General features: G+C 49.6%; 2 protein-coding genes across 8 annotated transcripts in view; one reads left to right on the forward strand and one right to left on the reverse strand.

The window, feature by feature from the left end:
* The window catches only part of PIGW (phosphatidylinositol glycan anchor biosynthesis class W), a 40,898-nt gene that overhangs the window by 8,411 nt on the left and 5,666 nt on the right, over nt 1–26,821 (reverse strand). The window contains exons 5-7 of one of the 6 annotated variants that reach the window (XM_047080895.1): nt 26,722–26,779; nt 25,843–25,877; nt 18,409–18,898 (exon numbers count right to left, since the gene is read on the reverse strand). The gene's annotated coding sequence lies outside the window, so the exon portion shown is untranslated. Of the gene's footprint in view, nt 1–12,784; nt 14,840–18,408; nt 18,899–23,726; nt 23,878–25,348; nt 26,780–26,821 lie in introns of those variants that run through there. The other 5 variants (XR_006962305.1, XR_006962306.1, XM_047080896.1 and 2 more) reach the window with 5 other exon arrangements.
* MYO19 (myosin XIX) lies at nt 1,256–26,415 on the forward strand. Of its 2 annotated transcripts, none has more exons than XM_047080892.1 (23): nt 1,256–1,406; nt 1,863–2,011; nt 3,769–3,882; nt 7,959–8,091; nt 8,768–8,837; nt 9,392–9,494; nt 10,138–10,234; nt 10,376–10,452; nt 12,111–12,258; nt 12,620–12,791; nt 14,520–14,593; nt 15,276–15,397; nt 15,566–15,679; nt 15,939–16,115; nt 16,431–16,583; nt 17,634–17,741; nt 18,569–18,639; nt 20,423–20,526; nt 22,094–22,260; nt 22,389–22,518; nt 24,508–24,593; nt 25,053–25,355; nt 26,287–26,415. In XM_047080892.1, the coding sequence occupies exons 1-23, from the start codon at nt 1,256–1,258 to the stop codon at nt 26,413–26,415; spliced, it is 2,952 nt and encodes a 983-aa protein (XP_046936848.1). The 2 variants fall into 2 exon arrangements, with proteins under 2 accessions (XP_046936848.1, XP_046936849.1); XM_047080893.1 differs by having other exon boundaries at nt 12,111–12,201.

Below are 26,821 nucleotides of genomic sequence, written 5' to 3' on the forward strand. Positions count from 1 at the left end.
TAGAACAGAGGGATTTGCATGGATCCAGCCATGCTCTGACCTCAGCATTTATCCTGGAGGCCAAGAGCCTACTTTGTGGATTATGGTGGGCCCAAATTCAGAAAACAGGCAATATCTTTGGAAGGAAACTTGTTGCTGGGCCTCTCAGATGACACTTGCCACCTTGGCTAGAGGGGGTTGAACTTTTAATGTTCACTAATCTCATTGGAAACCTACACAGGTCATATCATGTACTCCTTTCTCCAAAAGCAGATTTCAGCCAGGTGCTACTACCTTATATTCTCCACCCCGTCTTTCCTGCAGTCTTCAGAGAGATAGGAGGAGAAATGGGACCATGAGAGGAAAATGGAAAGAGAAAACACGTGGAAAGTGTAGGCATAAAGGATGAGCAAGGGTGAAGGAGAAAGGGCCTTTTCCTCTTGGTACCTATTCTTAACCTCATCCAACTTCCAAGCCAGTCTCCCTCTCAAAAAGACCTAGGGCAGAGGAAACTAATTAAATAGCCAGGCTAAATTTAAGCCCCAAGAGCCAGGTGATGAAGGTGTGGGGCTACCTCACAGCTGATTTTTTATCACAAGCTAAATGGTCTCTTTCAAAAAAGGCCCAAACCATGATTCTTTTTTTGTGTGTCCCCCTACAGCAGCCCCCAACCTTGGGCCCCACCCCTGCCAGGCCTAGTAAGGCTGGTAGCTGGCCAGCCTGAAAGCTGGAGCTCATCCAGAGGAGAGGGGATAGAATTTATTCATTTATTGAGTACACACTATGTGCCAGGCACTAAATGCTTTGTGTATCTCTTCTTTTTTTAAATTATTATTATTTTTAGAGAGAGTGTGCAAGCTGGGGAAAGGGGCAGAGGGAGAGAGAATCCTAAGCAGGCTCCACGCTGTCAGCACAGATCCCAACGCACAATCCTGGGATCATGACCTGAGGCAAAATTAAGAGTTGGACGCTCAACTGACTGAGCCACCCAGGTGCCCCTATCTCTTCCTATTTTTCTGTCCAGTAGCCCTGTGAGTGAAGTGGTTTTATTTTCTTTTATTTACAAATGAAGAAGCTGTGGCTCAGTGAAGTTAAGTAGCTTACCCAGGTTCATAGGCTTAGTAAGTGGCAGACCTGAAATATGAACCCCAGCCAGCCTATGTTATTAGTGTCTGAGGTAGTAGAACTAGAAGCCTGTTCTCTTGCTGCTATATAGGCCCCTACCCCTACATTGCTGCCAGCTGGTCTCAGTCCCAGCTTTCATGGCCCTCTTCTCATGGCCTCTCAGGTTAATGGCCACAGGTCAGGCTCTGATGCCCAAGGAGGAAAATCCCTCAGAGAAGACCTACAGGAGTTCCTGGGCGGGGAGGCCCTGTTGCACGAGCTGGATGACCTCACCAAGGTGAATCCTGTGACGCTGGAGACAGGTATGGGCCTCCCTGTCCTTAAGAGTGCCATCTCTAAGGGGTACCTGGCTGACTCAGTCAGTGGAGCATATGACTCTTGATGTCAAGCCCCATGTTGGGCATAGAGATTACTTAAAAATAAAATCTTAAAAAAAAAAAAAAAGTGCCCTCTCCAAGAGGGTGGAGATGTGATGTGGGGATTCAGCCAGCTTCCCCTGGTCAGAACAAGGCAGACAGGACTCCTGACCTGGAGCCAAATGGGCTGCTCCAGACCTCTGTCTGGCAGCTGCACCCAGGCTCCCCAGGGCAGACTTTGCTCCGGATTTGGGTCTCATCTTAATTAGATCTTGGACCTATTCATCAGGGAGCTGCTGGGATCTAAAGGCACTTGGCTAATTGCAAAGGTAGCGCTGTTAGGCTAGTGTTTGTCTATGTTTGTATTTGAGCCACAGTTTGCTAAAGGTGCCTCTGCTTTAGTCCTGAGGTGTTTGCAGGCTCGGTACGCAGCGGACATGTTCTACACCAGTGCTGGCTGCACCTTGGTGGCTCTGAACCCCTTCAAGCCTGTCCCTCAGCTCTACTCACCAGCACTGATGAGAGAGTACCATGCTGCTCCTCAGCCCCAGGTAAGCCTCAGCCACTTCCTGGGCCTCAGGGCTCTGCCATGTCCCCCTGGGCCTCCTTATAGCATCTTCATCGTTATCCACCTATTCACCAGCCATGCAGTAGTTCAGAGTCTGCTGGTGCCATGGCCCTGCCCACCAGGAGATTGAATTTTGGACACATGACAGTAGGTGCAAAGTGGGAGATAAATACTTGTTTAACTGAGTTTGGAACCTAAAATAAGGGTATGGGATAATAGATTTTTGTCTTATGTGTGACTTTATTAATAGGAAAGAATTTACAAAGGTATATTTGTGTATTTAATAAACCACATTTTTGAAAAGAAGAAAATTACATGTGATTAGGACTGCCCTAGAAAACTCTGCATGTGTTCCTCTTCGCTGAGAAAAATGAGAGGAGTAAATGCTGATGGGATGGAGGTGGTACAGGCAGGGAATTGGCTAGTTGGTGTTTAAGTGCATGATGTGTTCAGGGAGAGGCAAGAGCAAATGTGCTGGCAGGAGGGCTGCTGTCAAGGAGAGAAGTAGTAGATGAGATGGGAGATGAGATAAGAAGGGTCTGAAGCAGGCAGAGTGAATCTACAGTGCTTTGTCCCCAGGGACTGACTAGAGCTGGAGGAGTTAGGTTCAGGAAAGTAAAACAGGATATAGGGAGAACAGTTGGAAGCTTTTAACAGTTCAGGCAAGAGGTGGCAGGGGCAGGTGCAGAGGGATGGCACTGACACCATCCAGAATGGTGCCTTTTCCCTTCAGGAAGCTGTGGGTAGGTGGTAATTGCTAGGCGGGCAGTGGTGGGCTGGCTAGGCATCATGCAGATGGCATCGCCCTCCTGAAGCTCGTGTGTGGTTAAGTGTCCAAGTGTCCAAGTGTGGTTAAGTGGACTCCTTGGGAAGTCTGCTCTGAGAGCCCATATCTCACTGACTGACTCCTTCTTCAAAGGCAAAAGCCATGTCATGGTTACCTATTTCCCCAGTGCCTGGTGTAATGCCCAGCACATTGAGGATAATTAAATACCTGTTGATGGAAAGAACAGTGGCCTTGGAATTTAAATCACATGGTTGTATTTACTTGCTGAGAGACCTTGGAAAGGTTATTTAGCCCCTCCAAACCTCAGATTTCTCATTTATACAATAGGATTAGCTATGTAACTAATGCACAGATTTTTTAAAAAAATTTTTAATGCTTTTTTTTCTTTTTGAGAGAGAGAGAGACAGAGAGAGAGAGAGAGAGAGAGAGAGATGAGTGCGAGCAGGGGAGGGGCAGAGAAAGAGGGATACCCAGAATCCGAAGCAGGCTTCAGACTGAGCTGACAGCACAGGGCATGACGTGAGGCTGGAGCCCATGAATTGCAGGCTCGTGACCTGAGCTGGGGTTGGATGCTTAACCGACTGAGCCATCCAGGTGCCCCTAATGCATAGATTTTTTAGGCAGTAACTTGTAGGAAAATTCTTTGCATGCTACAAAGTACAATAACATAAAATAATAAATAGCAGAAAAAGACTATTAAGATGGGAGGACAGAGTGTTAAGGTCATAGACTGGTCAAGGCCAGCACTGCTTCCAGTCTGAGAGAAGATGGGTAATTATAGCCAGCATAGGGGTCCCATAGTTTGGTCTAACACTGTTACAGCCAGGAAGTTTTTCTAGAGGAAGCCTCCTTGTACTGCTGTTGGCAGCCTCCCCATTTCAGCCATCATTGGATCAGCCACTATTTGGAGACAGTCATTCCCTCATGTGACCTTTTACTCCTTGATGTTCTAGAAACTGAGGCCTCACATCTTTGCTGTGGGTGAACAGACCTATAGGAATGTCCAGAGCCTGATCGAACCAGTCAACCAGTCTATCATTGTCAGCGGAGAGAGTGGTGCTGGAAAGGTAAGGAGGGCCTCTTTCCCACCCTCTCAATTTCGTGACTGGTGGGGGTGGTAGAAAGGAAGGAGTGGAGTTGTTTGCTGCCTAGTCCAGATAGGCAGATAGTCTGGCTCAAACAGAAAGTCACTGTGCAGTGGTGGGCAAGCACTGGGCAGGAAGTCAGGAGACAGGGTTCTAGTCCAGGCTCTTCCATGTAACCCTGGGTAAGATACTTTCTTTCTCAGTCTTCCTTTTCTTATCAAATGTCTCAGCCCTTGGGGTTCCTGGGTGTTTCAGTTGGTTACGCATCTGATTTCGGCTCAGGTTATGATCTCATGATTCGTGGGTCCAAGCCCCATGTTGGGCTCTGTGCTAATAGCTCAGAGCCTGGAACCTGCTTCAGATTCTGTGTCTCCCTCTCTCTCTCTCTCTCTCTCTCTGCCCCTCACCTGCTGGCACTCTGTCTCTCTCTCAAAAATAAATGTTAAAAAAAAAATTACAAAACAAAAAAAAAAGTCTCAGCTCTGGGGCACCTGGGTGGCTCAGTTGGTTAAGCATCTGCCTTCGGCTCAGGTCATGATCTCATGGTTTGTGAGTTCAAGCCCCACATTGGGCTCTCTGCTGTCCACACAGTGCCTGCTTTGGATTCTCTGTACCCCTCTCTCTCTGCCTCTCTCTCTCTCTCTCAAAAATAAATAAAACTTCAAAAATGTTAAAAACAAAAAAAAGGTCTCCTCTCTGACACCATTGGAAACAGAGGTCAGCTATTGGGATTCCAGAATAGTGGTTAAGAGCACATTAGAAAGGAATTTAGCTTCTGCAAACCTCAGTTCTTTCACTTGTAAAATGATAAGGACAGGAGGACCAACACCTAACTCCTGGGACTCTAATGACAGTTAAATGAACAAGTGCACATAGGCACTTGGTGGCATGCTTGGCACATGGCAGAACTCCTCTAAAGTAGCTGGGGTGACTTGTGGGAAAGGGTTTATTGGAGGAGCCCACTTGCATCCTCGGGTCCCCCATGATGGCAAGGGCAGTGCATCAGGCCGGTTGTGGCGAAGGACAGAAGCATTTGATATGATCAACTGGCCCCCTAGGTGGCAGAACCACAAATGAGACAGAATGTTGCACAGGGATGGTTAAGGAGTTGCACAGCTGGTCAGAGGAGGCCAATGGGCCAGGCCTCACCACCTTCTTGCCAAGCCTCACCTAGCCACCCCACCCTTTCCACAATGCTTTTACCCTCACAAGAGATTCTTTTTTTTGTTTGTTTATTTTTGAGAGAGAAAGCATGAACGGGGGTGGGGCAGAGAGGGAAAGAGAATTCATGCTGTCAGTACAGAGCCCAACACAGGGCTTGATCCCATGAACTGTGAGATCATGACCTGAGCTGAAATCAAGTTGGATGCTTAACCAACTGAGCCACCCAAGCATCCCCACAAAGAATTCTTTAGAACATAAACTGCTTCTGCCTATACTCACATATGAGAGAATTGCTGAGTACTGAGTACCTGGCAGCTTCTAGGCCGTGGGCTAGCCACTGAAGAGTGGCAGGGGGAGGAAAGAGATGGAAAATGCAAAATATAGCTTTTAGAGGGCTCAGTCCACTGGGCAAGATAGGCAAGGAAACAGGTGAAGACAGTAAGCTGCAGGGAAGGCAGCTTGGACTTGGATGTGGAGAGGATCTTTAAGAGCTCCATCAAGGTAGCCAGTACAATAGCTCATACCCAGCTCCTAGAGAAAGCTCATTGTCCTCCAGAGCAATTGTGGGGCGCTGAGGCTGTACCTGGCCTGAAACCCATGCAACCAAAGTACTGTAGCCCTTTATTGAGCAGCCACTATGTTCATGTGCTGGGTCTGTATGTTTTTTTTCACTTATTTTTAATAAGTAGTAGCATAGTTACATAGTTCAAAAATCAAGTGTACTGCAAGGCTTACAAAGAAAAATAGCAACCCCACCCCATATCTCTCAAGACTATTCCCTCTCTCCAGAGGCAACTACTTTCACATCTTCTAGCAGTTTATTTGGGTGTTTGCATCTGTATTTCTAAACAATATGCTTATATTGTTAATTTTTCAGTTTTTGACCTTATCTGTTCACTTCCTACTATGATTAAAGTGCCTGGGTGGTTCAGTCGGTTAAGTATCCAACTTTGGCTTGGGTCATGATCTCATGGTTTGTGGGATCGAGCCCCACATTGGGCTCTGTGCTGACAGCCTGGAGCCCGCTTCGGATTCTGTGTCTCCCTCTCTCTCTGCCCCTCCCCTGTTTATACACTCTCTCTCTCTCAAAAATAAATAAACATGAAAAGAATTAAAAAAAAAAAAAAGACTTAGCCCTATTTCTCTGCCCCCAAATACATAAGTAATTATGTCATGATTTTATTTTTAATGTTTATTTATGTTTGAGAGAGACAGAGACAGAGACTGTGTGTGAGCAGGGGAGGGGCAGAGAGAGACGGAGACAGAATCTGAAGCAGGCTCCAGGCTCTGAGCTGTCAGCACAGAGCCCGATGCGGGGCTCAACCCAGGAACCATGAGATCACCACCTGAGCCAAAGTTGGATGCTCAACCGACTGAGCCACCCAGGCGCCTCTCATGATTTTTAATTAATATGCAGTATTACAGCCATGTATGTATTGTTCACAGCAGAACCGTATAATATACTATCCTTTCTTATATAATTTTTACTTTCCCTCTACTTAATGATTGCCCTTTTTTTTTCACTTGTTTAGTTTCTGTATACCTATTATTATTACTAAACTTGTCACCAAAGCTGGACTCACCTGATGGCAAGTATATCAGGTTTTTTTGTTTTTTTGTTTTTTGTCATGGGGGTATTCTTTTGGAGCTCCCAGATCTCCTGCTCCGACCTGGACTGGTGGGAGGCCTGGACTGCCAAGGGCTGTTGCCATGCAATTACTACCTGGGAGCTTCTCTGCCTCGCTCTGGGGATTCCCCAGTTGCCCTCTGTCCTATGACAAACCCCCTTGCTGGAACCCATGGCTTTCAACTTCTTTAACAGCCTTGTTTTTATGGAGCACATTCTTTAGTAGCTTCCTGAAAAAAGTGTGTGGAGGGCAAATTTTTGAGTTGCACATCTGAAAATATTTATTTTGCCTCAAACTTGATATGTTGGCTGGATTATATAATTCCAGGTTGGAAATCATTTTCTTTCCAAATTTATAAGTTTTTTTTCTTCTATATTTTTTGAGTGTTGTGATAGAGAGTCCCAGTCCATAATGGTGATTTGTTTTTTCTTTCTAAAAGCCTTTAGAATCTTCATTTTTATCCATAGGTGTTAAAAACTCAGTCTTTATCTTGGTATGGTTTTTGTTTTTTGTTTTTTGTTTTTCATTTATTGTGCTGGATATTTTGTGTGGGTCTTTTTAACCTGAAAACTCATGTTCTTTTCTTTGGGGAAATTTGTATTATGCTAATAATTTAATAATTTCCTCCCTCTGTTTTTTCTTTCTTTAACTTCTCTGTTAGTAGGAAGTTTGAGTAATTGTTTAATAGTCTTATTTTTCTCACTTACTCTTCCATCTCTTAATATTTTGTTCTACCTTCTGGGAGCTATTCTCTACCTTACAGTTCATTTGAATTTTGCAATTGTGTTGAAAAAAGGTTAATTCTAACAGTTCTTTTTTTTTTTAAATACCTTTTTTGTTTGTTTATTTTTGAGAGAGAGAGCTCACACTAGCGCAAGTGGGGGAGGGGCAGTGAGAGAGGGCGACAGAATCTGAAGCAAGCTCCAGGCTCTGAGCTGTCAGTACAGAGCCGAATGCAGGACTCGAACTCATGAGCTATGAGATATGACCTGAGCCGAAGTCAGATGTTTAACTGACTGAGCCACCCAGGTGCCTCTTCCTTTATTTCTTAAAGGTGTCCTCTGGAACTAGAAGCAGCAGAAGTGAGCAACCCTCCCATTTCACAGATGGGTGAAGTGCCTTGTCCAAGGACATAGTTAAATTCACTATTCTCCCATTTGGTCAGCAACATGTCTGGTGGAGAAGAGGGCTCTAGTGGGCACCATATCCTGAGGTCTGGTGGGAGGGAACATGGACTCGTCTCCCACAGGGTTGTTTCTGCTGCAGACATGGACATCCCGCTGCCTGATGAAGTTCTACGCTGTGGTGGCTGCCTCACCCACATCTTTGGAGAATCACAAAATTGCAGAGAGAATTGAACAGCGCATCTTAAACTCCAACCCTGTCATGGAAGCTTTTGGTGAGCTTGGTGTCCTGTGCATAGTACCTCGGTTCCATTTCTTCTGGGATTTGCCATCTCCCAGGGAGAGGGGTAGTGCTTTGAGGGGAGAGTGTATCACTCACTGCCTTGGACCCTCAACCTCCTTCCAGGTACCCTTGGCCTCCTTCCACTAGAGTCATCCCCTCCTCTAGCCTAGGTAGATGTAACAGTATGCTGGAGAGGACTTTGTGGCTCTCCTAGTTCAAATCCTGTTCTTACATACAGTTTCCTGATGCTTCAGGGAAGAAGGGGACTTGTCTAAGAATGCTCATCAGTTATTGTCCATGTTGGGACTCGAGCCTAGATGTGTCAGGCTGGGCCTACAGCTGCCCAGATGTAGGGTGGAGATAGGTTTGTTGTACCTAGATGTTACCTAACTCAGTAGTGACAGCTTGTTGATTTTGGTCCTTTCCCTTCAAAGAAGACAGTCCCCGACCACTGAGATTTGCTCATTCTAGTTCATTGCTAGGAAGTTCTAACTCTCCTGAAACACACTTGCTGAAGCCCGAGTGCCCATTCTCTAGTCCAGTCCCCTGTGACCTGGAAACCCACAAAGGGGCCTTCAGGTGACTTGCAGGTAGAGATGGCCCCCACCTTGGCCCATGAGGACCCTATAAACGCGGGGGAGTGTTATAAACATAGGTGTGATCTGTAGGGAATGCGTGCACACTGAGGAATAACAACAGCAGTCGCTTTGGGAAGTTCATCCAGCTACAGCTGAACAGGTAATGGCTGCTGCCACTCTGGCTGATGGGAGGACTGGGGTGGGGAGTTTGCAAGTGACGGGGGCAGTCTCCAGCCTGGGCTACCCTTATGGGCAGAACCCTGCTCCTCTTGGCATGTAATGTTTGTGGGCTAAATGAGCCTGAGGGTGATCTTTGAACCTAGAGACTTCTAGCTACTCCAGCCTCAGGGACCCAGAGGCAGTATTCTTGTCATGGCCTGTGAGTTCCTCCCGGCTTCACCCTTGCTCGGGGGCTTTGAGTTAAACTACCACCTTTCTGGACTACACCCCTACACTTGAAACTGGGGCTTCTGTTCTTGGTTTGGGATGGGACAAAATGACATAGAGAGGGCTTGGTCCTGTCCACTGAGCTGGTCGCAGGGGAAAGTTCCAGAACAGCTAAGGACCTGCTGAGTGGTCCTTGTCCTCAACACCCACTTTAAGTGAAAGAGCTTTGGGGGGAGTGGCTAGATTGCATTCTGGGACAAGATAGTACCTAATAAATGGCTATGGAATGAACAGACCACTAATGGGCTCTGGCCTGCTTGTGCCCAGTGCCCAGCAGATGACTGGAGCTGCAGTCCAGACATACCTCCTAGAGAAAACTCGAGTGACCTGCCAGGCCTCCAGTGAGAGGAACTTCCACATCTTCTACCAGGTTTGTGTCAGGCTGGGCCCACAGCTGCCCAGATGTAGAGTGGAGATGGGTCTGAGTGTCCAAACCCTCCCCTCCACCCCCACTATGCTCCAGGCCTGCCTCATTACCTGGCTTTCAGTGATGCTGCCCCTTATTCCTGGAAGTTTTATGCAACACTTCTGCCTCACGTTGGACCTCCACTCCCAGGATGGTTTTGACATGGAGATGCATTTGCTTTCTCTGTCAGACCAAAAGGTCCTTGAGACTGGGACTGTGTCACCCTCACCAAACTGAGGACTCCTAGAATGGCAACTGTTTCCAACAGAATGAGGGCTTCCCTAGAACTGTGTCTGATGTGTCTTCCATCAGACTGGGGGTTCCCTAGAACATGGATAGTACATCTCCCTGCTCTCAGATGGGGACTGGGGGCTCTCTAGACAGGAGTGCTTTCCTCATCAGACCACAGACCTCAGCAGGCTTTTTTGCATCAGAGATATTTAGAATATTTACTGCGGCTTTTGCCCCTGGGCCTGCCCTGGGTTCTGTGCCCTGATGTCTCAGCCTTGTAATGTCGAAGCATTTCTCCTCATCACAACCCCAGGCTTATGCAGGCCTGGTCTTCCTCACACCCCCACCTCAGCCACCCTCCCACCCCTCCCCACAGATCTGTAAAGGAGCCAGCGTGGATGAGAGGCTCCAGTGGCACCTCCCCGAGGGAGCATCCTTCTCTTGGCTACCTAACCCAGAGAGGACCTTGGAAGGTAGGGGGAGTCTTGCCTAGCACCCTGGGCTAGCCCATCAGTACCCACTCACATTCTGCATAGGGCCTGCCTTCTTCACTCCTTGAAGCCCCTGTTGACCTCGGGTGCTGACACTGGGCTGTGATTTGGATTCTTTTTCAGAGGATTGTTTCCAGGTGACCAGAGAGGCCATGCTTCATTTGGGCATTGACATCCCCACTCAGAACAACATCTTTCAGGTGAGAAGAAAAGGCATACCTCTTACGTTTGGTAGATGTGATGGATGGGCAGCCCCTTTCATAGGCCCTTCTCTGAACTCTGAGGATCTAGGACTTTAGGCCCCACTGTGTAATTTCTAAGGAGTCAACTATCCTCTGTGCACCTGAGCCTGGACAGGGAGTCAGGGTGGACAGAGCATAGAGGACAGTGATCAAGTGCACAGTACTGTATTATAAAATCTAGCACAGTGGCCCGGGGGACAGGACGAGGTGCCTGGGTCAGTTATCACTGCAGTGACCAAATAGAGAAGTGATGCCACCACATGTTCATCCAGTGTATTCAGATTTTAAAATCATCCTCATACCTCTTAGTTATTTGGTTTTTTTAACAGTCCTGTGTATATGGAGATTTTTCCCATTTTGTGCTTGAGAAAACTAGAGAGGTAAAGTAACCTCCCAAGGTCAGACATCACCATAGGGCAGTTTGTACCAGGTGTAGTAATTCTGACTTCTGCTTTCTTTCCCTCCTCTTGGATGGAGTGCTGACCCATGTGACCTGGGCGCCTCTCATCCCACTAGTGGCCTCTCTTCTCCCTTCTGTCTTTGCTAACTGGGCTTGCTACCTCCCTCTGCCATCTTGGGGGATACATAGGATAGGCTGGCAGCAGATACGGAGAAACCCCTGCAGGGAGATGGCAGTACAGTGGAAACTGACCTCTACCTCTGGATTGGGGCTGCTGAGGCAGGGAGGGGATCATGGCCAGTATGGGCACCATCAGGTTTGGCCACAGGGACAGCACATGGGAACAAGCCCAGGACAAGTGGACAACACCAGGGGTCTGGACAGGAGTGTTGGCTTAACAGTATCATGACCCTCTACCCATTGGGCACAGCAGTCTTCTTCCAAGGTAGATTGTGGCCTGAAAGCTGGTATCATGTGGAGATACCCTGCCTGGGACCAGACAGGGATGGTAGGAGAGGCTCTGCTCTCCCCATAAGGGTCTAAGGGTTCCCCAGCTGCTGGACATATGAGTCTCCTCTCTATAGCCCCTGGAGACTCATCCTTATGGATCAGTGAGTGTACAGGCAAGGGAGCACCCACTATTAGGAGACCAAGATCACAGATCCTATCCTGGACTGTGCTGTCAGCTGCCTAGCAGTGCTGAGAAAGGACCAAAGGGAACCAGGGCCAAACCCCCACCAGCCACACAGAAAGAGCCTGGTCCACAAGTAACAGGAGTGGTGTTCTCACAGTTTGCTCCTGGAGGAGGGGAGGCACAAGGACAGACAGTGGGTGACATAAGAGCCCACTGGCTGCCCTGGGAGACATCTGAAGTCAGACTACATGGATTCTCATCCTGCCTTTCTCTTTTACCACATCTGTTGCCTATAGGCTTGTGATTTAAAGATTTTATTTTTTTAAGTAATCTCTACACTCACCGTGGGGCTTGAATTTACAACCCCAAGATTAAGAGGCACATGCTCCACTGAGCCAGCCAGAAATCCCTATAGGTTTGTAATTTAACATTTCCCTGTGTCATTTCTGTCATGGGCATCAATTGGGAGTTTCTGTTACTATTTTGTTCTCATGATTATATTCATCAGGAGAGGGGCCTCTCCCAGGCTAGGCTTCAGCCCTTGAGAAGGTGCTCCTGTCATGTCGTCTCCTGTCTGCTCAGGTCCTGGCTGGACTGCTGCACCTCGGAAACATCTGGTTTGCTGACTCTAAGGATGAAGCCCAGTCCTGCCAGCTGATGGACGATGCCAAGTGTGAGAACAAGGATGGGGGTCTGTGTATCAGCTTTGGTCACACACCCAGGGAGCAGGGTATGCCCTGTCTGGAAAAGGGCCAACACTGGTGGGACCTGGTGGGAGGCCAGAGGGTGAAATTTGGAATGTGAGGATGCCCTTGATGAAACCATGGAAGTTACTACTTACCCCATCTCTGGTGAGGCAAACAGCATCATCTCTGTTTTACAGGTGAGAAAACAAGAGAGGGTTTATAAAGTGATTTGCCCCACATATGGCAGTGTGGACCGGGACATATAAGTCCTGGGTTCAAGTCCAGTCTCTGCTTTGAGCAAGTGTCCTCATGCACCAGAACCTAGGTTTATTCTGTCCAGTTGGGTGACTTCACAGTGTCTTGTAAAGAGGCCTTTTTGGATGGAGGGTGATTTGTCCCTCTCAGGCTCTATCAGGACATCAGCCTCACTGCTGCAGCTTCCAGAAGACCCACTGCTGGAGACACTGCAGATTAGAACCATCAGGGCAGGCAGGCAGCAGCAGGTATTCCAGAAGCCCTGCTCCCGAGCCGAGTGTGACACTCGCAGAGACTGTCTGGCCAAACTAGTCTACGCACGGTAAGCACTCTGGGCCCTGCCCTCCTTCCAAGTTCTCCCCCTCTCTGGAGCTGGATCAGACACCATCATGCAATAGGCCCAGGCCCATGGTGAGGGCTTCCAGATAAAGCATATGAATGGACAGCAGGGAACGAATGGCTTCTGGGTTTTCCCCGGGCATGGCCTTTGACCTTAATTCCAGAGTACTCTGCATGGGGAAGTTGCCACATTCTGGGCTAGATTCAGCTCATTAATAAAGTATAGGAGCCTGCCCTGCCCTTGGCCATGGGTGAGGAAAGCCTGCTTAGGTCTTCACGGGCACATCAGGCCTCCAAGCTGATCTGGGGTTCTCAGAGTTCCAGGTTTAGACCTATGGGTGAATAGGGTCCTCAATCTCCACGTGACCTTATACTTCATCTCTTCATGTTACCTGGGGAAATTGATAGATGGTAGGGCCAGTAGTGTGGCCCACAGTCTCAGACAACACAGTGTGCAGCAAATGGGAGTCCACAACAGGGTGAAGGTGGGGGTCCTGGCCTTTTCCTGGTGGGTTATTTGAGCAGCTCCACATTCTGGCCATGTGGTTAAGGGTGGTTTCTCACCCTGGGTTCTAAGTAAGGGAGCCTTGGGTACCAAGCAAGGAGTCAGGGGACCCAGAATCCTCCAGAACCATGGGTCAGAACACGTGTGTATGTGTATGTGTGTGTGTGTGCGCATGTGCATGCGTGTGTGCTCATGGGAACCTGGGCACCTGGGGAGAGGGTCCCCCCCATGTTCATGAACTTCTTGAAGAGTCAAGAGCTTGAGAAGCATTACTGAGGGAAGATCTGCTGAGTTGAACATTGCCTAGGGCAGCTTGGCTCAGACGGATCCCAATTCAGGAAGAGACTCTTTTCCCATTGCCTTGAAGCTAATTTCATGCCAAAGACTTTTAAAGCCTGTGTCAAGTCACTGTAAAATCGGTAAAATAAAATATGATGATCATAGATCGTGTGAACCTCTAACCATAGAGCACTTCATACATAATAAACATCAGATCATTGTAACACTAGGTCACTTGTTTTCAGTGCCTCAGACAGGTACTTGGAGTCCCTGGTACAAAAGCAGAAACCCTTAACTGACTGAATTGCAATAAACTGCAGAGCAGTCACTTTAAGAAAAATCGTAAGAAAGAAATTCCTTAATAGTATTGTACATGTCACCAGCATAGTAACTGCCTCACCGTCTCAGGGTGGGGTGCTCCAGAGTGCAGAGTACCCCTTGGCCTCAGGTGACTCGGGGCCTGCTTATGCAGGACTAAGAGATGTGGCAGGGTCTTGAGCTCTAGGTGCCACAGGTCCAGTTTTCAGGGGTGTCCAGTGAACTCAGTTCTTTGCAAACTCCACCTAGGCCTTCCCGTTCACCCCTTCCCTTCCAGTTAAGACACTAGCTGGGTGTCCAGCCAAGTGACTGATGGAGTCCCATTCCCTGTCTAGCCCCAGAGTCTACCGGTCGTGTGTTCAGTCTTGTTGGGAGGACAGGCCGGGTTTGTGCATTCTAGGAACATGCATGACCACAAGCCTGCATTCGTAGTGGGGCAAAATGGGATGGGCAGCAAATGGGAGGAAAGGGTTTGATCCTTTGGCCTGTCTGGCTGGGAATACAGGCCCTTCAGAGTGTGGCACCCTGGCTGGAGGAGCAGTTTTGCTATCCCTCAGGCTTACCTGACCTCTCACCAGAGTCCTCTCTCCCTCCACCCCCACCCAACAGGCTGTTTGACTGGCTGGTATCCGTGATCAATAGCAGCATCTGTGCAGACCCTGACTCCTGGACCACTTTCATAGGTAGCAGGGGCTCACCCTTTCAGGAGCACTCCTTCGAAAAAACAGTCCAGTCCAGTGTGCAACTCCAGGCAGCTCTTTTCCCTTCTCTGCACCCCCATCTCATTGTCCACCAGTGTCTGGGCAAGGGTGTCTGTGTGTTCTCGGTGCCCACATCTGAGCCATCTGTAGCTCTCCAGGCAGACTCAGATGGTGTTTTGTCTGTGAGGGCCCCTCCTCTCCCCTGAAACAGCTCCAGCCTCAGGAGAACTGTGAGGGGATAGGCACAATGGCTAGATTAGAAGGGATTTTGGGGGACATGGTAACATGGTTGGAACTGGGGTGGGGTAGTCAGGTGGAGGAGGAAGTAAAGCTCAAAGATGTGAGGTTTGCTCAAGAGACAGTGGAATTCTAGATACCAACAGGGCTGGTGAGATCAAAGCCCTTTAAATTGGATTGGACACGAAATGTTCCCTAGGCTGCCCCTCACACCTTATTCAGCCTTTCTTCCTGCTTTGAATTCTGAGGGGCCATGAAGTGGAGATGCGACCCATCCCAGGGCATTGTGTTTACTGTGCCCACTGCTGGGTGTCCTGCTCACTCAACCTCTCCAGGGTACCAAGTATGAGGTTTCACCCTGGACTCCTGTAGTACCCCTGCCCCTGCTCCCTGCAGTGGCCCCATGGGTTCTGCCCCATCCTCTCAGGCCTGCTGGATGTATATGGATTTGAATCATTTCCCAATAACAGTCTGGAACAGTTGTGCATCAACTATGCCAACGAGAAGCTACAACAGCACTTTGTGGCTCACTACCTGAGGGCTCAGCAGGTGAGAAGTGGAGTGCTCCTTCCAGGGTCTGACCCAGAGCCTTTAGTTCCTTATTTGATGCTGTTCTGGAATATCCTGTGGTACTGAGGCCAGCCATGGATGACCTATCTGGGCCTCAGATCACAGATGCTTTCTCCTGCCACCCAACTGCCACCTTTGGTCCCCTAGGAGGAATATGCAGTTGAGGGCCTGGACTGGTCCTTTGTCAACTACCAGGACAACCAGGCCTGTTTGGATCTCATTGAGGGAAGCCCCATCAGTATCTGCTCCCTCATAAATGAGGTAGGGTCAACTAGTATGCTAAGCACCAGAGTTGGTCTCTGGGCTTTTCTGGGGCTTCAGAGACCATACTAGGCCCTCTCTGTGTCTCTCTCTTCCCATCTGCCAAATGGGTTTGCTAATCCCTATGTTCCTTCCCTCTCAGGGTCACTATGATGCCTATGTGACAGCTATGCTGCTGGTGGGGGGCGGGGGGGATCCATGATGGTTGTGGCGAGCCTGTCTCATATTTGTGGCTGAGTGTCCATTGCATCCCATGCAGGAATGCCGCCTTAATCGGCCAAGCAGTGCAGCCCAGCTCCAGACACGCATCGAGAGTGCCCTGGCAGGCAGTCCCTGCCTGGGCCACAACAAGCTCAGCCGGGAGCCCAGCTTCATCGTGGTGCATTATGCAGGGCCTGTGCAGTACCACACGGCAGGTCTGGTGGAGAAGAACAAGGTGGGGGCTGAACCACAGCCTGTGGGGGCCTGCGTGAAATGAGGTGTTGAGTCATTGCTGCATATACATGGAAGATTCTTGTCTTGCATTCTCTCTCTCCTGAATATCCTCCCAAAATCCAAGTCACCTCTTTGGCCTACCTGCCTGACATCTCTGCTAATCAGGCATAAGCTGCCCAGAAATGACCCATGTCACAGTGGGTCTCCTGTAGAATCCCTTCTTCTGGGGCTTGGGTGAGCAGGGCTGGCAAACCTGGGGACAACCCTGGTAGCACTCCACCTGCCCTTACCTGCTGTCCTTGTCCTTTCCTAATAGGACCCTGTCCCCCCTGAGCTGACCAGGCTCCTACAGCAATCCCAGGACCCCCTACTCAAGGTGCTATTTCCTATGGACCCTGAAGAGAAGTCCCAGGAAGAGCCCTCTGGCCAGAGCAGAGCCCCTGTTTTGACTGTGGTGTCCAAGTTCAAGGTGGGTGCTGGGGGTGCTGATAGAATGTGCTTGATTCACTCATCAATCTCAAATATTTACCAAGCACCTCCCAGGATTGGTGGTTTGCTGGGGAACGTTGACAAGTGAGTAGACATAGTCCCAGTCTGCACGGAGTTGGTAGCCTCATGAGGAAGACCAAAACAGAAAACCAACAAATAGACATAACTGACATGACAGGAAGCCTAGGGGCTTAATGGGTGGCACAGTGGGCCTCTCACCCACGGCCAATAGGGTGGTCATGGAGGAACAATAGTTACATGAACCTCTGTGTCCCAGTCCATTCCTAGCTCTCCAGCTTCCTGCTCAAGCCCTGTCCTTGGCTTGCAGATTTGTCAACCTCCTCCAGCACCTTATGCTTTCTGCCCTCAACCCTTGACATTCTGCTCCACCTTCCTGGGATGCCCCTCCCTTGCCTGTACCACTCCCCACCCCATCCCCAGCCCCATCCCAGACTCCCACCCTCCACACCTCCTGTCTTAGTTGATTCCTTCTAGTCCTTCAAATTTCAGCCTAATCATTACCTCCTAGTGGAACCACTTGGTGGAGCCCAGGTTTGGTTAGCTCTTTCCTGCCTAGCCTCAGACACGCTACTGAGGGGGTGCACAACACACATTCGTGTGACCCCATCAGACCCTGGGCTCTGAGCAGCAGACTGACTATGTCTGGGCTTAATGAGAACAATTGTTGCCTGAATGAATGGCTTCTGAGATTGTTCTCTTCCAGGAAGATTGTTCTGGTGAGCGGAGGGGGGGGGGGATAGTTGTGGGGAGTGGAGACCAACCAGGTACAGATCACAGGTCAGGAAGGAGGAAGGTCCCTAGAAGTGGAGGTGAGGGGCATTGGGAGCTCAGGCAAGGAGGGCGCATGGACTCAGTGAGCACCTCCCATAATCATCCCAGGGCCTGGGAGGATATCCGTCTCAGGGCTGTGAAGACTGCCAGGGGATGTTTGATGCAGTCACTAACCAGGGCCCCACTGATGCCCACAGGCAGCCTCAATCTGTCTGGCTCCTCATTCTCCCCGCTGCAGGCCTCCCTGGAGCAGCTTCTGCAGGTTCTGCATAGCACCACGCCCCACTACATTCGCTGCATCAAGCCCAACAGCCAGGGCCAGGCGCACACCTTTCTCCAGGAGGAGGTAATTCACTGGGCCAGAGCTGCTTTGTAGGGAGCCCTATCTGGCCAAGGCCCTGAAGGGACGAAAGGCAGAACTTCGGCTCCAAGTGGAGTGACCAGAGCGAGTCTCTTGGGTTGAGTTTGACGCTAGGGCATCTTGTGCCCCTGCTTTGGCAGGGCAGTCATGTATGTTCTTGTGGTCTGTGCATGGCACAGTGAGCTAGCCAGGAAGCCTCCACTGCATCTTACATTCTGCTCACCAGTCCATGTGCCCTGATGAGACTGAAGCTGCTCGGAGGATTGGGTGATTAGCTGAAGGGTCTGAATCATCTTGCAGTCTGTGCACAGTGTGGCCACTTCTGACCAGAGGTAGAGTTTTTTTCTAATTTGCACAAAAGTTGATGGCCAGCAGCTGCCCTTTGTTCAGGGTACTGGGCTGTGATGGGGATGGGGCATGAGTGCTGGATGCTGGAGAGTGTCCCACAGTCAACTGGCCTTAGGGTTTACGGCCAGGATTTCTCCACTAAGGTCCCAATTAATCTTTACAATTTAACCTCTCCTGCTCCTCAGCTATGATTTACCCCACTGCTCACAAAATATAAAAATAAATAAATTGGGTTAGGCTGCATCATAAGGCAGAGTCTCTGCACAGCTGGGAGTGGTGAGACAGAAGTAGGACCAGCACTTACCTCCACGGTATCAGAAGCAGGAGAGTATACCCTCATCAGTCAAGCATGAGGACAGCCTGCAGGTTCACACGGACCAGAGCCTCAGAGGGCAGGAGGAGTGGTATTTCTGGTCTGCTGGTCCCACACCACAGGTGCCCACCCTGTCTCCTCACCAATGCAGGTCCTCAGTCAGCTGGAGGCCTGTGGCCTTGTGGAGACCATTCACATCAGTGCCGCTGGCTTCCCCATCCGGTAAGTGGGCCAGGCCCCACAGTGGGCAGGGCCAGTGTTGGGGTGGAGCTTGGGACTCTGGCGTGACAAGACCTGCCCAGCCCAGAGCAGGATGTGGAGGTGAAGAGAAAGAGGCAGGTCTGCAGAAGTCAACCTGGAACTCAAGAGATTTCACTTGTTCATTTATCCATTCCCTTTCTGTGTACTGTTTTGCACCAGGCACTGTTGCTAGCATCAGTGAATAAGGAAGGTGAGCCTCTGCCTCTTGGGGCTTACATTCCTGTGGAGTCAAGAACAAGAAGTATTAAGTTAATCAGTGCTAGGAAAGAGACAAAGTGCTGCTAGGTAGACTAATGGGGAAGAGGATCTTTGGGCTGGTTGGGGATGGACCCCTCTAAGCAGCTCAGGCCTCTGGGGAGGGAAGGGGCCAACCTGGGAAGATTTGGGGGAGGAAACAGCAAGCACAAAGCTCGAGCTTAGGAACCGAGATGCTAAAGTGCCTGCACATAGAGAAATGGGGGGAGAGGGGCCTCAGAAGTCCCATGAGGACTTGGCAGTTTTTCCAGAGGGCTGGGAAGCTGCTGGACATTGTGAGGAGAGAGTGCTGTGCTCTCATTCATGTTCTGTGGCTACCGTGTGGACGTTGGACACAGGGTCAGAAGAGAAGGGAAAAGATGCGTGAGGAGGCTATTGCGCAGGTGTATAGGCAAGATGGTGGCCACAAGAGGGTGGCAACCATGAAAAATGGAGAGACATGGGTTAAATTGGACTGTGGTTTGTGATAGAATCAGGACTGTAGGGTGATTGATCATGGGATGTGGGCAGGGGAGCAGTCAGCTTCCAGGTTGCACACATAACTCCCAGGCTTCTATCTGAGGCAAGTGGATGAATCAGGAAATCCTGTCCCTGAGATAGGATGTCTGGGGAAGGCACAGGCTGGAGGTGGGATAGGAGGGGAGTCAGGAATGTGGCCTTGTCAGGTTTGCAGTGGTTATAAGACAGGCTTGGGGCCCAGAGCTTTAGGAACTGGAGGGTACATGAGGATCTGTCCTTGGTGGGTTGTAACACCATGAGCAAGGAGGAAATCACAGTGGGGAGAGAAGAGGGGTCTGAAGCCATTCACTGAGCAACATTCACATTTAGAGAGTGGGTAGGTAGATGACGAGAAACCAGCACCAGCAACTTGGGAGTTGTGGGTGAAGGAGGAAGCCAAGCTCACAGGGGTCCTGGGGGCTGAGAGAGCTGTATGGGGACAGGGGTCAGCCGGGCACCTGCCAGAGGCCAGTTGCTGGATTTGGTGGCATGGTGTTTGCTGATGGCTGCAACAAGAGCCACACTGGAAGTGTTGGGGACAGAAGCCAGACTCGGGAGGAGGAGGTATAAATACATACAGGGTGTCATCGGCTGTTTAAGTGTTGAGGTGAAGGGGAGCAGAAAAATCAGGAGGAAGCAGGGGATGCTGTGGAGTCAGAGAAGCAACAGATGTGGCTGACTGTATGAGTGATCCAGTTGGGGAGGAGCCAGCAAGCCCGTTGGGAAGGAGGCAGGCCAAAAATCCCCTACTAAAAGAGTGAGAAGCTTTGTTTAGGTAGACCAAGGCTGTAGAAGAGCAGGTCCAGTTTAAAATGGTCTCCACTGTGTAGTCTCTCCACAACCACAACCTCATCCATTCAGTGGGCAGTCATGGTAGCACCTCGCTCGGTTGTTGAGTAGATTAAGTAGAGTAACTCCCGTTAGCCCCAAGTGCTGTCCCAGGCTCACAGCTGTCACTTCGTTGTTTTCTTCTGCCTGCTCTGGCTTCTAGAATCCCTCACCAGAACTTCGTGGAACGATATGAATTACTGAGAAGGCTCTGTACTCGCACATCCCCTGGATCCCATAGCCCATCTCCTGATGAAAGACATTCAGGTGAGTGGGGCCCATTTGCTAGTCATTTGTTCAAGCACAGTTTACTGAGCACCTGTCCTGGGCCATCTCAGGGCTAGGGGGTTGGACATTCAGAGAGGAGTAAAACACAGCCCTGTCCTCGAGGTTCTTGGTTCACTGGGGGAAACAGACTAAAAGAAGACAGTGGAGAAAGATGATAGGCAGAGCTAGGAACAGAATGCTGTGGGTAGTGCTGGGGAGGTATGAATCAGGGAAGGCTTCCTGGAGGAAGTGGTGTTTGAAGACCAGTGGTATTAGCCAAGTGAAGGGCATTCCACGGGACAGGTAGTTGAACAGAGGCCTGCAGGCAGGAGACAACACTGTGTGTGTAGAACTTGTAAAGGCAGAGAACAGTTGGAGGTGAGACTGGGGTAACAGGCAGGCCATGTCACAGGAGCAGAGCTCTATTCTCTGGGCAGATGAGGACATCTCAGAGGAGGAAGGGAGTGATGTCAGCCATATGCTTTCTGGAGACCACTGTTAGGGGGCCCATGGCAGGCCTTGGGAGTGAGGTTGTTAGGTTGACTAGAGTTGAGAGAAGGTAGAGAGGCTTGGGGGTAGCTGCTGAGCTCTGCAGGACTGACTTGAGCTCCAGGTCCCTACAGTCATCCAGTGGAAATGTCTGCCAGGCACTCAGCAAGCCCTAATATCAAAGGAAAGGTCTGGACCTTGGCCCCAGTTTGGGGGTCGTCAGCATGTAGGGTAAGACCCTGGCATAGGTGGAGGAGGAAGAGGCCAAGGACAGAGTATGAGACCAATGCCCAGTAGGACCCTAGCCCAGCAGCATCTGCTTGCACCCACACAGCCTTACCTTGGGGCTTGTCAGGCCTGGGACAGTCCTGATTTCCTTCCTCTCTTGGGCTTAGTTTTATCACTTTCCTTTCATTCTTTTTCTCCACCTCTTTCCTTCTCCTCTCATGATTTGCTCTACTGCTCTGTGTCTTGTGCCCAAAGCCCCATTCGCCCCTGGTTGATTTTGGGATTTCTCGTCTGCGGCGTCTTCTTTGGCAGCCTCTGTCTCCAGAGAGGCACTGGGCAGCAAAAGGTGGTCAGAGCCCTCAGGTAAATCCTCCCTCTGCAAGAGCCAGCTATGCACAATGTGACATGGGGACCTGCTGGGCCTCCCTGGGACTGGGAGGTGTTCTCCCTTTTCCCATACATGGCAGGGAGTTAAGGGGTGAGGGGCTTAGGGAGTGGTCCACCTGCCCTGCTTGGCCCTCGGCATATTTGGGGCTTTGGAACAGATGCTGGCTGGTTGGAGGTTGGAATCCAGGCACCAGCTGCCCTTTGCCAGCTTGCCTGGGGGACCCACAGAAATGGAGGCTGTGGGCCAGCCACAAGTGGGGTTTCCAGTATTCCTCAGAATAGCCAGGGGCCTGAAGAACAACAGAGGGGTCACCTCTGCCCCCAAAAAAGGTGGAAGTGGTTAGAGGCAAGAACAGCAGCAAAGAAGCCTATGGAGTATGGGGAGACCAGAACCAGTTTCTTAAGTCCACAGAAGCGTGTAGATGACCAAGAGCTGATGAGACCTCTGTCTCCCATCCCATAGAATGGTCTCCACATACCAAGGGAGCCACACTGCAACCTCTTCTCCAGGACATCCTCCATACTCTTCCAGCTCTAACTCAGGCAGCAGCCACACCTGGTGACCCAGCCGAGGCCACACCAGTCCCAGTGCATTGTGGCAGGACCAAAGTGTTTATGACTGACTCCATGGTAAGCTGGTTTGTGATGAGGAGGGTAGTTCACTAGCTGCGTGCTCTGCTTAGCAGGACAGAGTGTGGGTTCACCTCAGGGCAGTGGGAGGAGAGGCTGCAGACTTCAGTGGATACCCCTCCTCTCAGTTGGAGCTTCTGGAATGTGGGCGTGCCCAGGTGCTAGAGCAGTGTGCCTGCTGCATCCAGGGAAGCTGGAGGCGACACCGGCACCGCAAGCAGGAGAGGCAGAGGCAGGCCGCCACGCTCATCCAGGCAGGTAGGAGGGGTGGGGCTCTTGGGCACACAGCCACGGTTCCAGGCCAGCAGACGGACCTGGATGCAGTCCCTGTCAGCTGCTGCAGACCTTGCACACTACAGGTTTCCTTTGAAATGCTGCTGCTTGAACCCCCATATACTAAAGCTGTGTCCCAGCGTCAAGACCTTGACAGCACAAGCCTATGGTACCCTGGGACTTGAATCCTGATTCACCTCATCCAGAGTGTCTCTCCAGTTTAATGGAAGCCAGGTCACATCACAAATAAGGGTGGGGTGCTCTGTAGGCAGCAGAGGCTAAAAATTTGCCTTTAATTCCCCTTTCCCAGACCTAGAGAGCAGTTTATGCCGTCTTCCTTTGCCTATATGATAAATCATTACCTGCTGAGTGTAAGAAGGTAAAACTGACCTTCAGTTTTGATTCATTAAAGGAAGAGATATAGGAACCATGTTCACAGCAGTCTTATTTTGAAAATAAAAATACTAGAATAACAACCCAAATATCTGACAGCTGTTATTATGGACCGCTCTTATGATGCAGCTAAGAAATCTTTTTTTTTTTTTTAATGTTTTTTATTTTTGAGAGAGAGACAGAGCATGAGTGGGGGAGGGGCAGAGAGAGAGAGGGAAACACAGAATCTGAAGTAGGCTCCAGGCTCTGAGCTGTCAGCCCAGAGCCTGACGCGGAGCTCGAACTCATGAACCACGAGATCATAACCTGAACTGAAGTCAGATGCTTAACAGACTGAGCCACCCAGGAGCCCCAGCTAAGAAGTCTTTTTGAATAATATTTTATTTTATTATTTTTTTTTTAAGATTTTTTTTTTTTAATTTTTTTTCCCCAACGTTTATTTTTAAGACAGAGAGAGACAGAGCATGAACGGGGGAGGGGCAGAGAGAGAGGGAGACACAGAATCGGAAACAGGCTCCAGGCTCTGAGCCATCAGCCCAGAGCCTGACGCGGGGCTCGAACTCCCGGACCGCGAGATCGTGACCTGGCTGAAGTCGGACGCTTAACCGACTGCGCCACCCAGGCACCCCAAGATTTTTTTTTTTAACGTTTATTTATTTTTGAGACAGAGAGAGACAGAGCATGAACGGGGGAGGGTCAGAGAGAGAGGGAGACACAGAATCGGAAACAGGCTCCAGGCTCTGAGCTGTCAGCACAGAGCCTGACGCGGGGCTCGAACTCACAGACCGCAAGATCATGACCTGAGCCGAAGTCGGACACCCAACTGACTGAGCCACCCAGGCGCCCCTTGAGTAATATTTTAAATTTAACCAAAACTACTTCTAGCATTCCGTTCAAACCAGGATGCCAAACCACACGTCAAGGGCGATGCCACCTTCCTCAGGCGTGTTTCTGTGTGTATAGGCATAAAACAGTTGCATAAGGAAACATTATAGAACCGTCAGGGTTGGTGAAATAACAAGATTTAGATTGGTCTTTAAACTTTTTAGTTTTCTAGAACCCAAATATTAATATTTAATGGAATGGTCCTTTTTCTGAATATGATGGTACCATAAAGAACCAGAAAATGCTGAAATTGCAAGAGAAGGAAACAAAAATTGCCAACCAGTCTGCCATCCAGTAGTCATTACCTTTACCAACATGTGGGTGCATGGTGGGGTCACCATTTGTGAATTCATAAAGCCAGCAAACAAATTCAACTGAAGACTCCCCAGATAAGAGACACTTCTTCTCCCCTGGGCATTGCCCCAGCCAAAGCCTGAGGCAGGTAAGCCTCCCAGCTGCCTTTCCAGGTAGGGTCTCTCCCAGTCTAAACAGTGTGAGGGGTGTTCTTCAGAGCCAGGTTTTCTTGAGGTATTCTCTTTATTAGCTCCTTACCCTACATAGTGGCACAAGGTAGCCATTCATTGAAAAAGTATCTATTCCAAACTTCTTCAGCAGATTGGGTGTTGCTGCAGAGCCAGGCTACTAACAGTTCTAAACGTTTCATTTACTTCTTTGTTTCTGGGCAAAACACCTTAGCCATTCGTTCCTGGTTAGCTCGGAAACACATCCAGAGAATGCACGCAGCTGCCACGGCCATCAAACGCACATGGCAGAAGTGGAGGGTGAGTATCTGACTCCAGCAGTCAGGACGGGCAGTGGGTAGTCTGGTATCAGGTGGCCCCAGGGTGGAATGCTGACCCTGCCACTGCACACTGGTATGCTTTCTTGTATAAAATACCACCGACACTGCAGGGTGGTTTGGACACAAAGTGGCATAAGCAACTCTGGAAATATACTAAAAACCACGGAATTATATATACACTTTAAAGGGGTGAATTTTGTGGCATATCAATTAGATCTTAAGGTTATTATTTTTAAAGTAGCACATGTAAGACCTAAGTACATCTGCCTTGGATGTAAAGTTCTGCCACATGGTGCCAGTCTAGTTGAAGGTATCTAGCTGTTCACCAGCCAGGTGCCCTTCAGTTTACCTTGTTAAGCTGTTTTATTAAAGATAGTTTTGGTTTCCCTTAAGAGAGCTAATCAATTGAAAGCTATAAAGTGGCATTCTTTTTTTTAAGATCAGAATGGCCTTCCTTGCTTCTAAAGAACTGGATGGTGTGCAAGAAAAACACGTGTCTCAAGTTCCCCTTCCCTTGGGCTCCCTCCTGCTGCCCCAGGCACAGACCAGCCTCCTGGAAGCAATAATCCGCCTCTGGCCCCTGGGCCTGGTCTTGGCCAATGCAGCTGTGGGTGTACGTGGCTTTCAGAGGAAGCTGGTGGTTTGGGCCTGCCTCCAGCTCCCCATGGGCAACCCCAGTAGCTACGCAGTCCAGACGGCACAAGAACAAGCTGGTGTCACATCCATCCGAGCACTGCCTCAGGTAAGCTGTGTGACAGGATGGTGGTCCTGTCCACCATGGCTCTGGGTCCCTTGTAGAAAGCAGGAGGCAAAGCCCATGAGTCCCCAGTGGGAACAGGACTAATGTTAGGACCAGAGCCATCCTGATGCTGCTCAGGAAACCAGAAGCCTGCGCTTCCCAGCTGGCTGCAGGCGGGTTGTTACCATCATTACAACTAGGAATTTTCCAGAGCCCTTTCAACTTTTTAAAAACTGCCTCTGAGTGTTCTAGCATCTCCTCTGAATCTCCACTTAATTAGTCACACTTTTTAAAAATTTGGGTTATGATGATAGCTTATTCCCTCAAATAGCACTGGGTTTAACGCTTTTGTCAAATTATCATTTGGTTTATCTCCTGTTCCAGCAGAGCAAATGACAAGCAGGTAAGTCAGTGGTCCAAGAGCTCCATTTCTATAGTATGGGCAGCCAGAGTAAAAGTCAGCCAGCGTAGAACATGGGCTAATACTCACCTATTACATGGGGTCACAGCAAGGATTAAGTGACACTGACAAGGCAAACAGAAGGAAACAGTGAATTTCCATCCCAGAGGAATTACTCTAGGGCATAATCTGGATGAAATCTCCCATGACAGCATGCAGGCTAGCCAGAGTATAAACAGCAGTGTAACTGTTTGCTCTTCCAGTTGTAAACAGTTTTACGAGTATGACAGTTAATAAATACTCCTTGTAGGGGAGAGCTCCCTTGTGCATCACACAGAATGGATGTGAAATTCTGTATTTTAATATAAAATTAAATATTTGGACTCTGGACTTTGCCACTGGTTTAGAATGAGAAAAGAACGTTAACTGAATGATACCAGTACTTGTCCATACCTGCATTTCTAGCATTTGCTCTAGGCACCCGTACAGCTGGCACTCCTAGGAACCAGAGGTAAGCTGTATCTCTCTCCCTAGGGCTCGATCAAGTTCCACTGCAGGAAGTCTCCACTGCCTTATGCTGACATCTGCCCTGAACCTTCACTCCACAGTGTTACTGGCTTTAATCAGATTCTGCTGGAAAGACACAGCCTGGGCCACATGTGAGTTATTCTGACATCCTAGCCTCACTAGGCTGAGCAATCTTTCAGTGCCTTTGTGTCCAAAAGGCCTTTTCCTGCCAGCTGCCTTGCCAAAGACATTCGATCAACACTAAGCTGCCAAACTGCTCCCACAGCAACATTAAGTACACGTGAACAAGTGACAGCTCCCGCCTGCAACCTAGAGCTGCCACAGCCACCAGTGGCATGGGGCTCCCATCTACATCTCAAGCCCTGACAGGTGTCATGGGTTGGTTACCAAACCAGGACTAAGAAACCTCAGGGCCACAGAGAACTTCCCACATTTTACTACCTTCATAGATCCGACTCACTGGTGTGGTTCATCACTGCACCGGGGCACTTGCGATTCCCTGCAAATAGAACAGGCCATGTCAGCTTGAAGTTAACCCCAA

Source organism: Lynx rufus, unplaced genomic scaffold (assembly GCF_022079265.1).
Source record: "Lynx rufus isolate CCGP_SWC_20201006 ecotype Redwood Valley unplaced genomic scaffold, mLynRuf1.p SCAF_18, whole genome shotgun sequence".
NCBI lineage: Eukaryota > Metazoa > Chordata > Mammalia > Carnivora > Felidae > Lynx > Lynx rufus.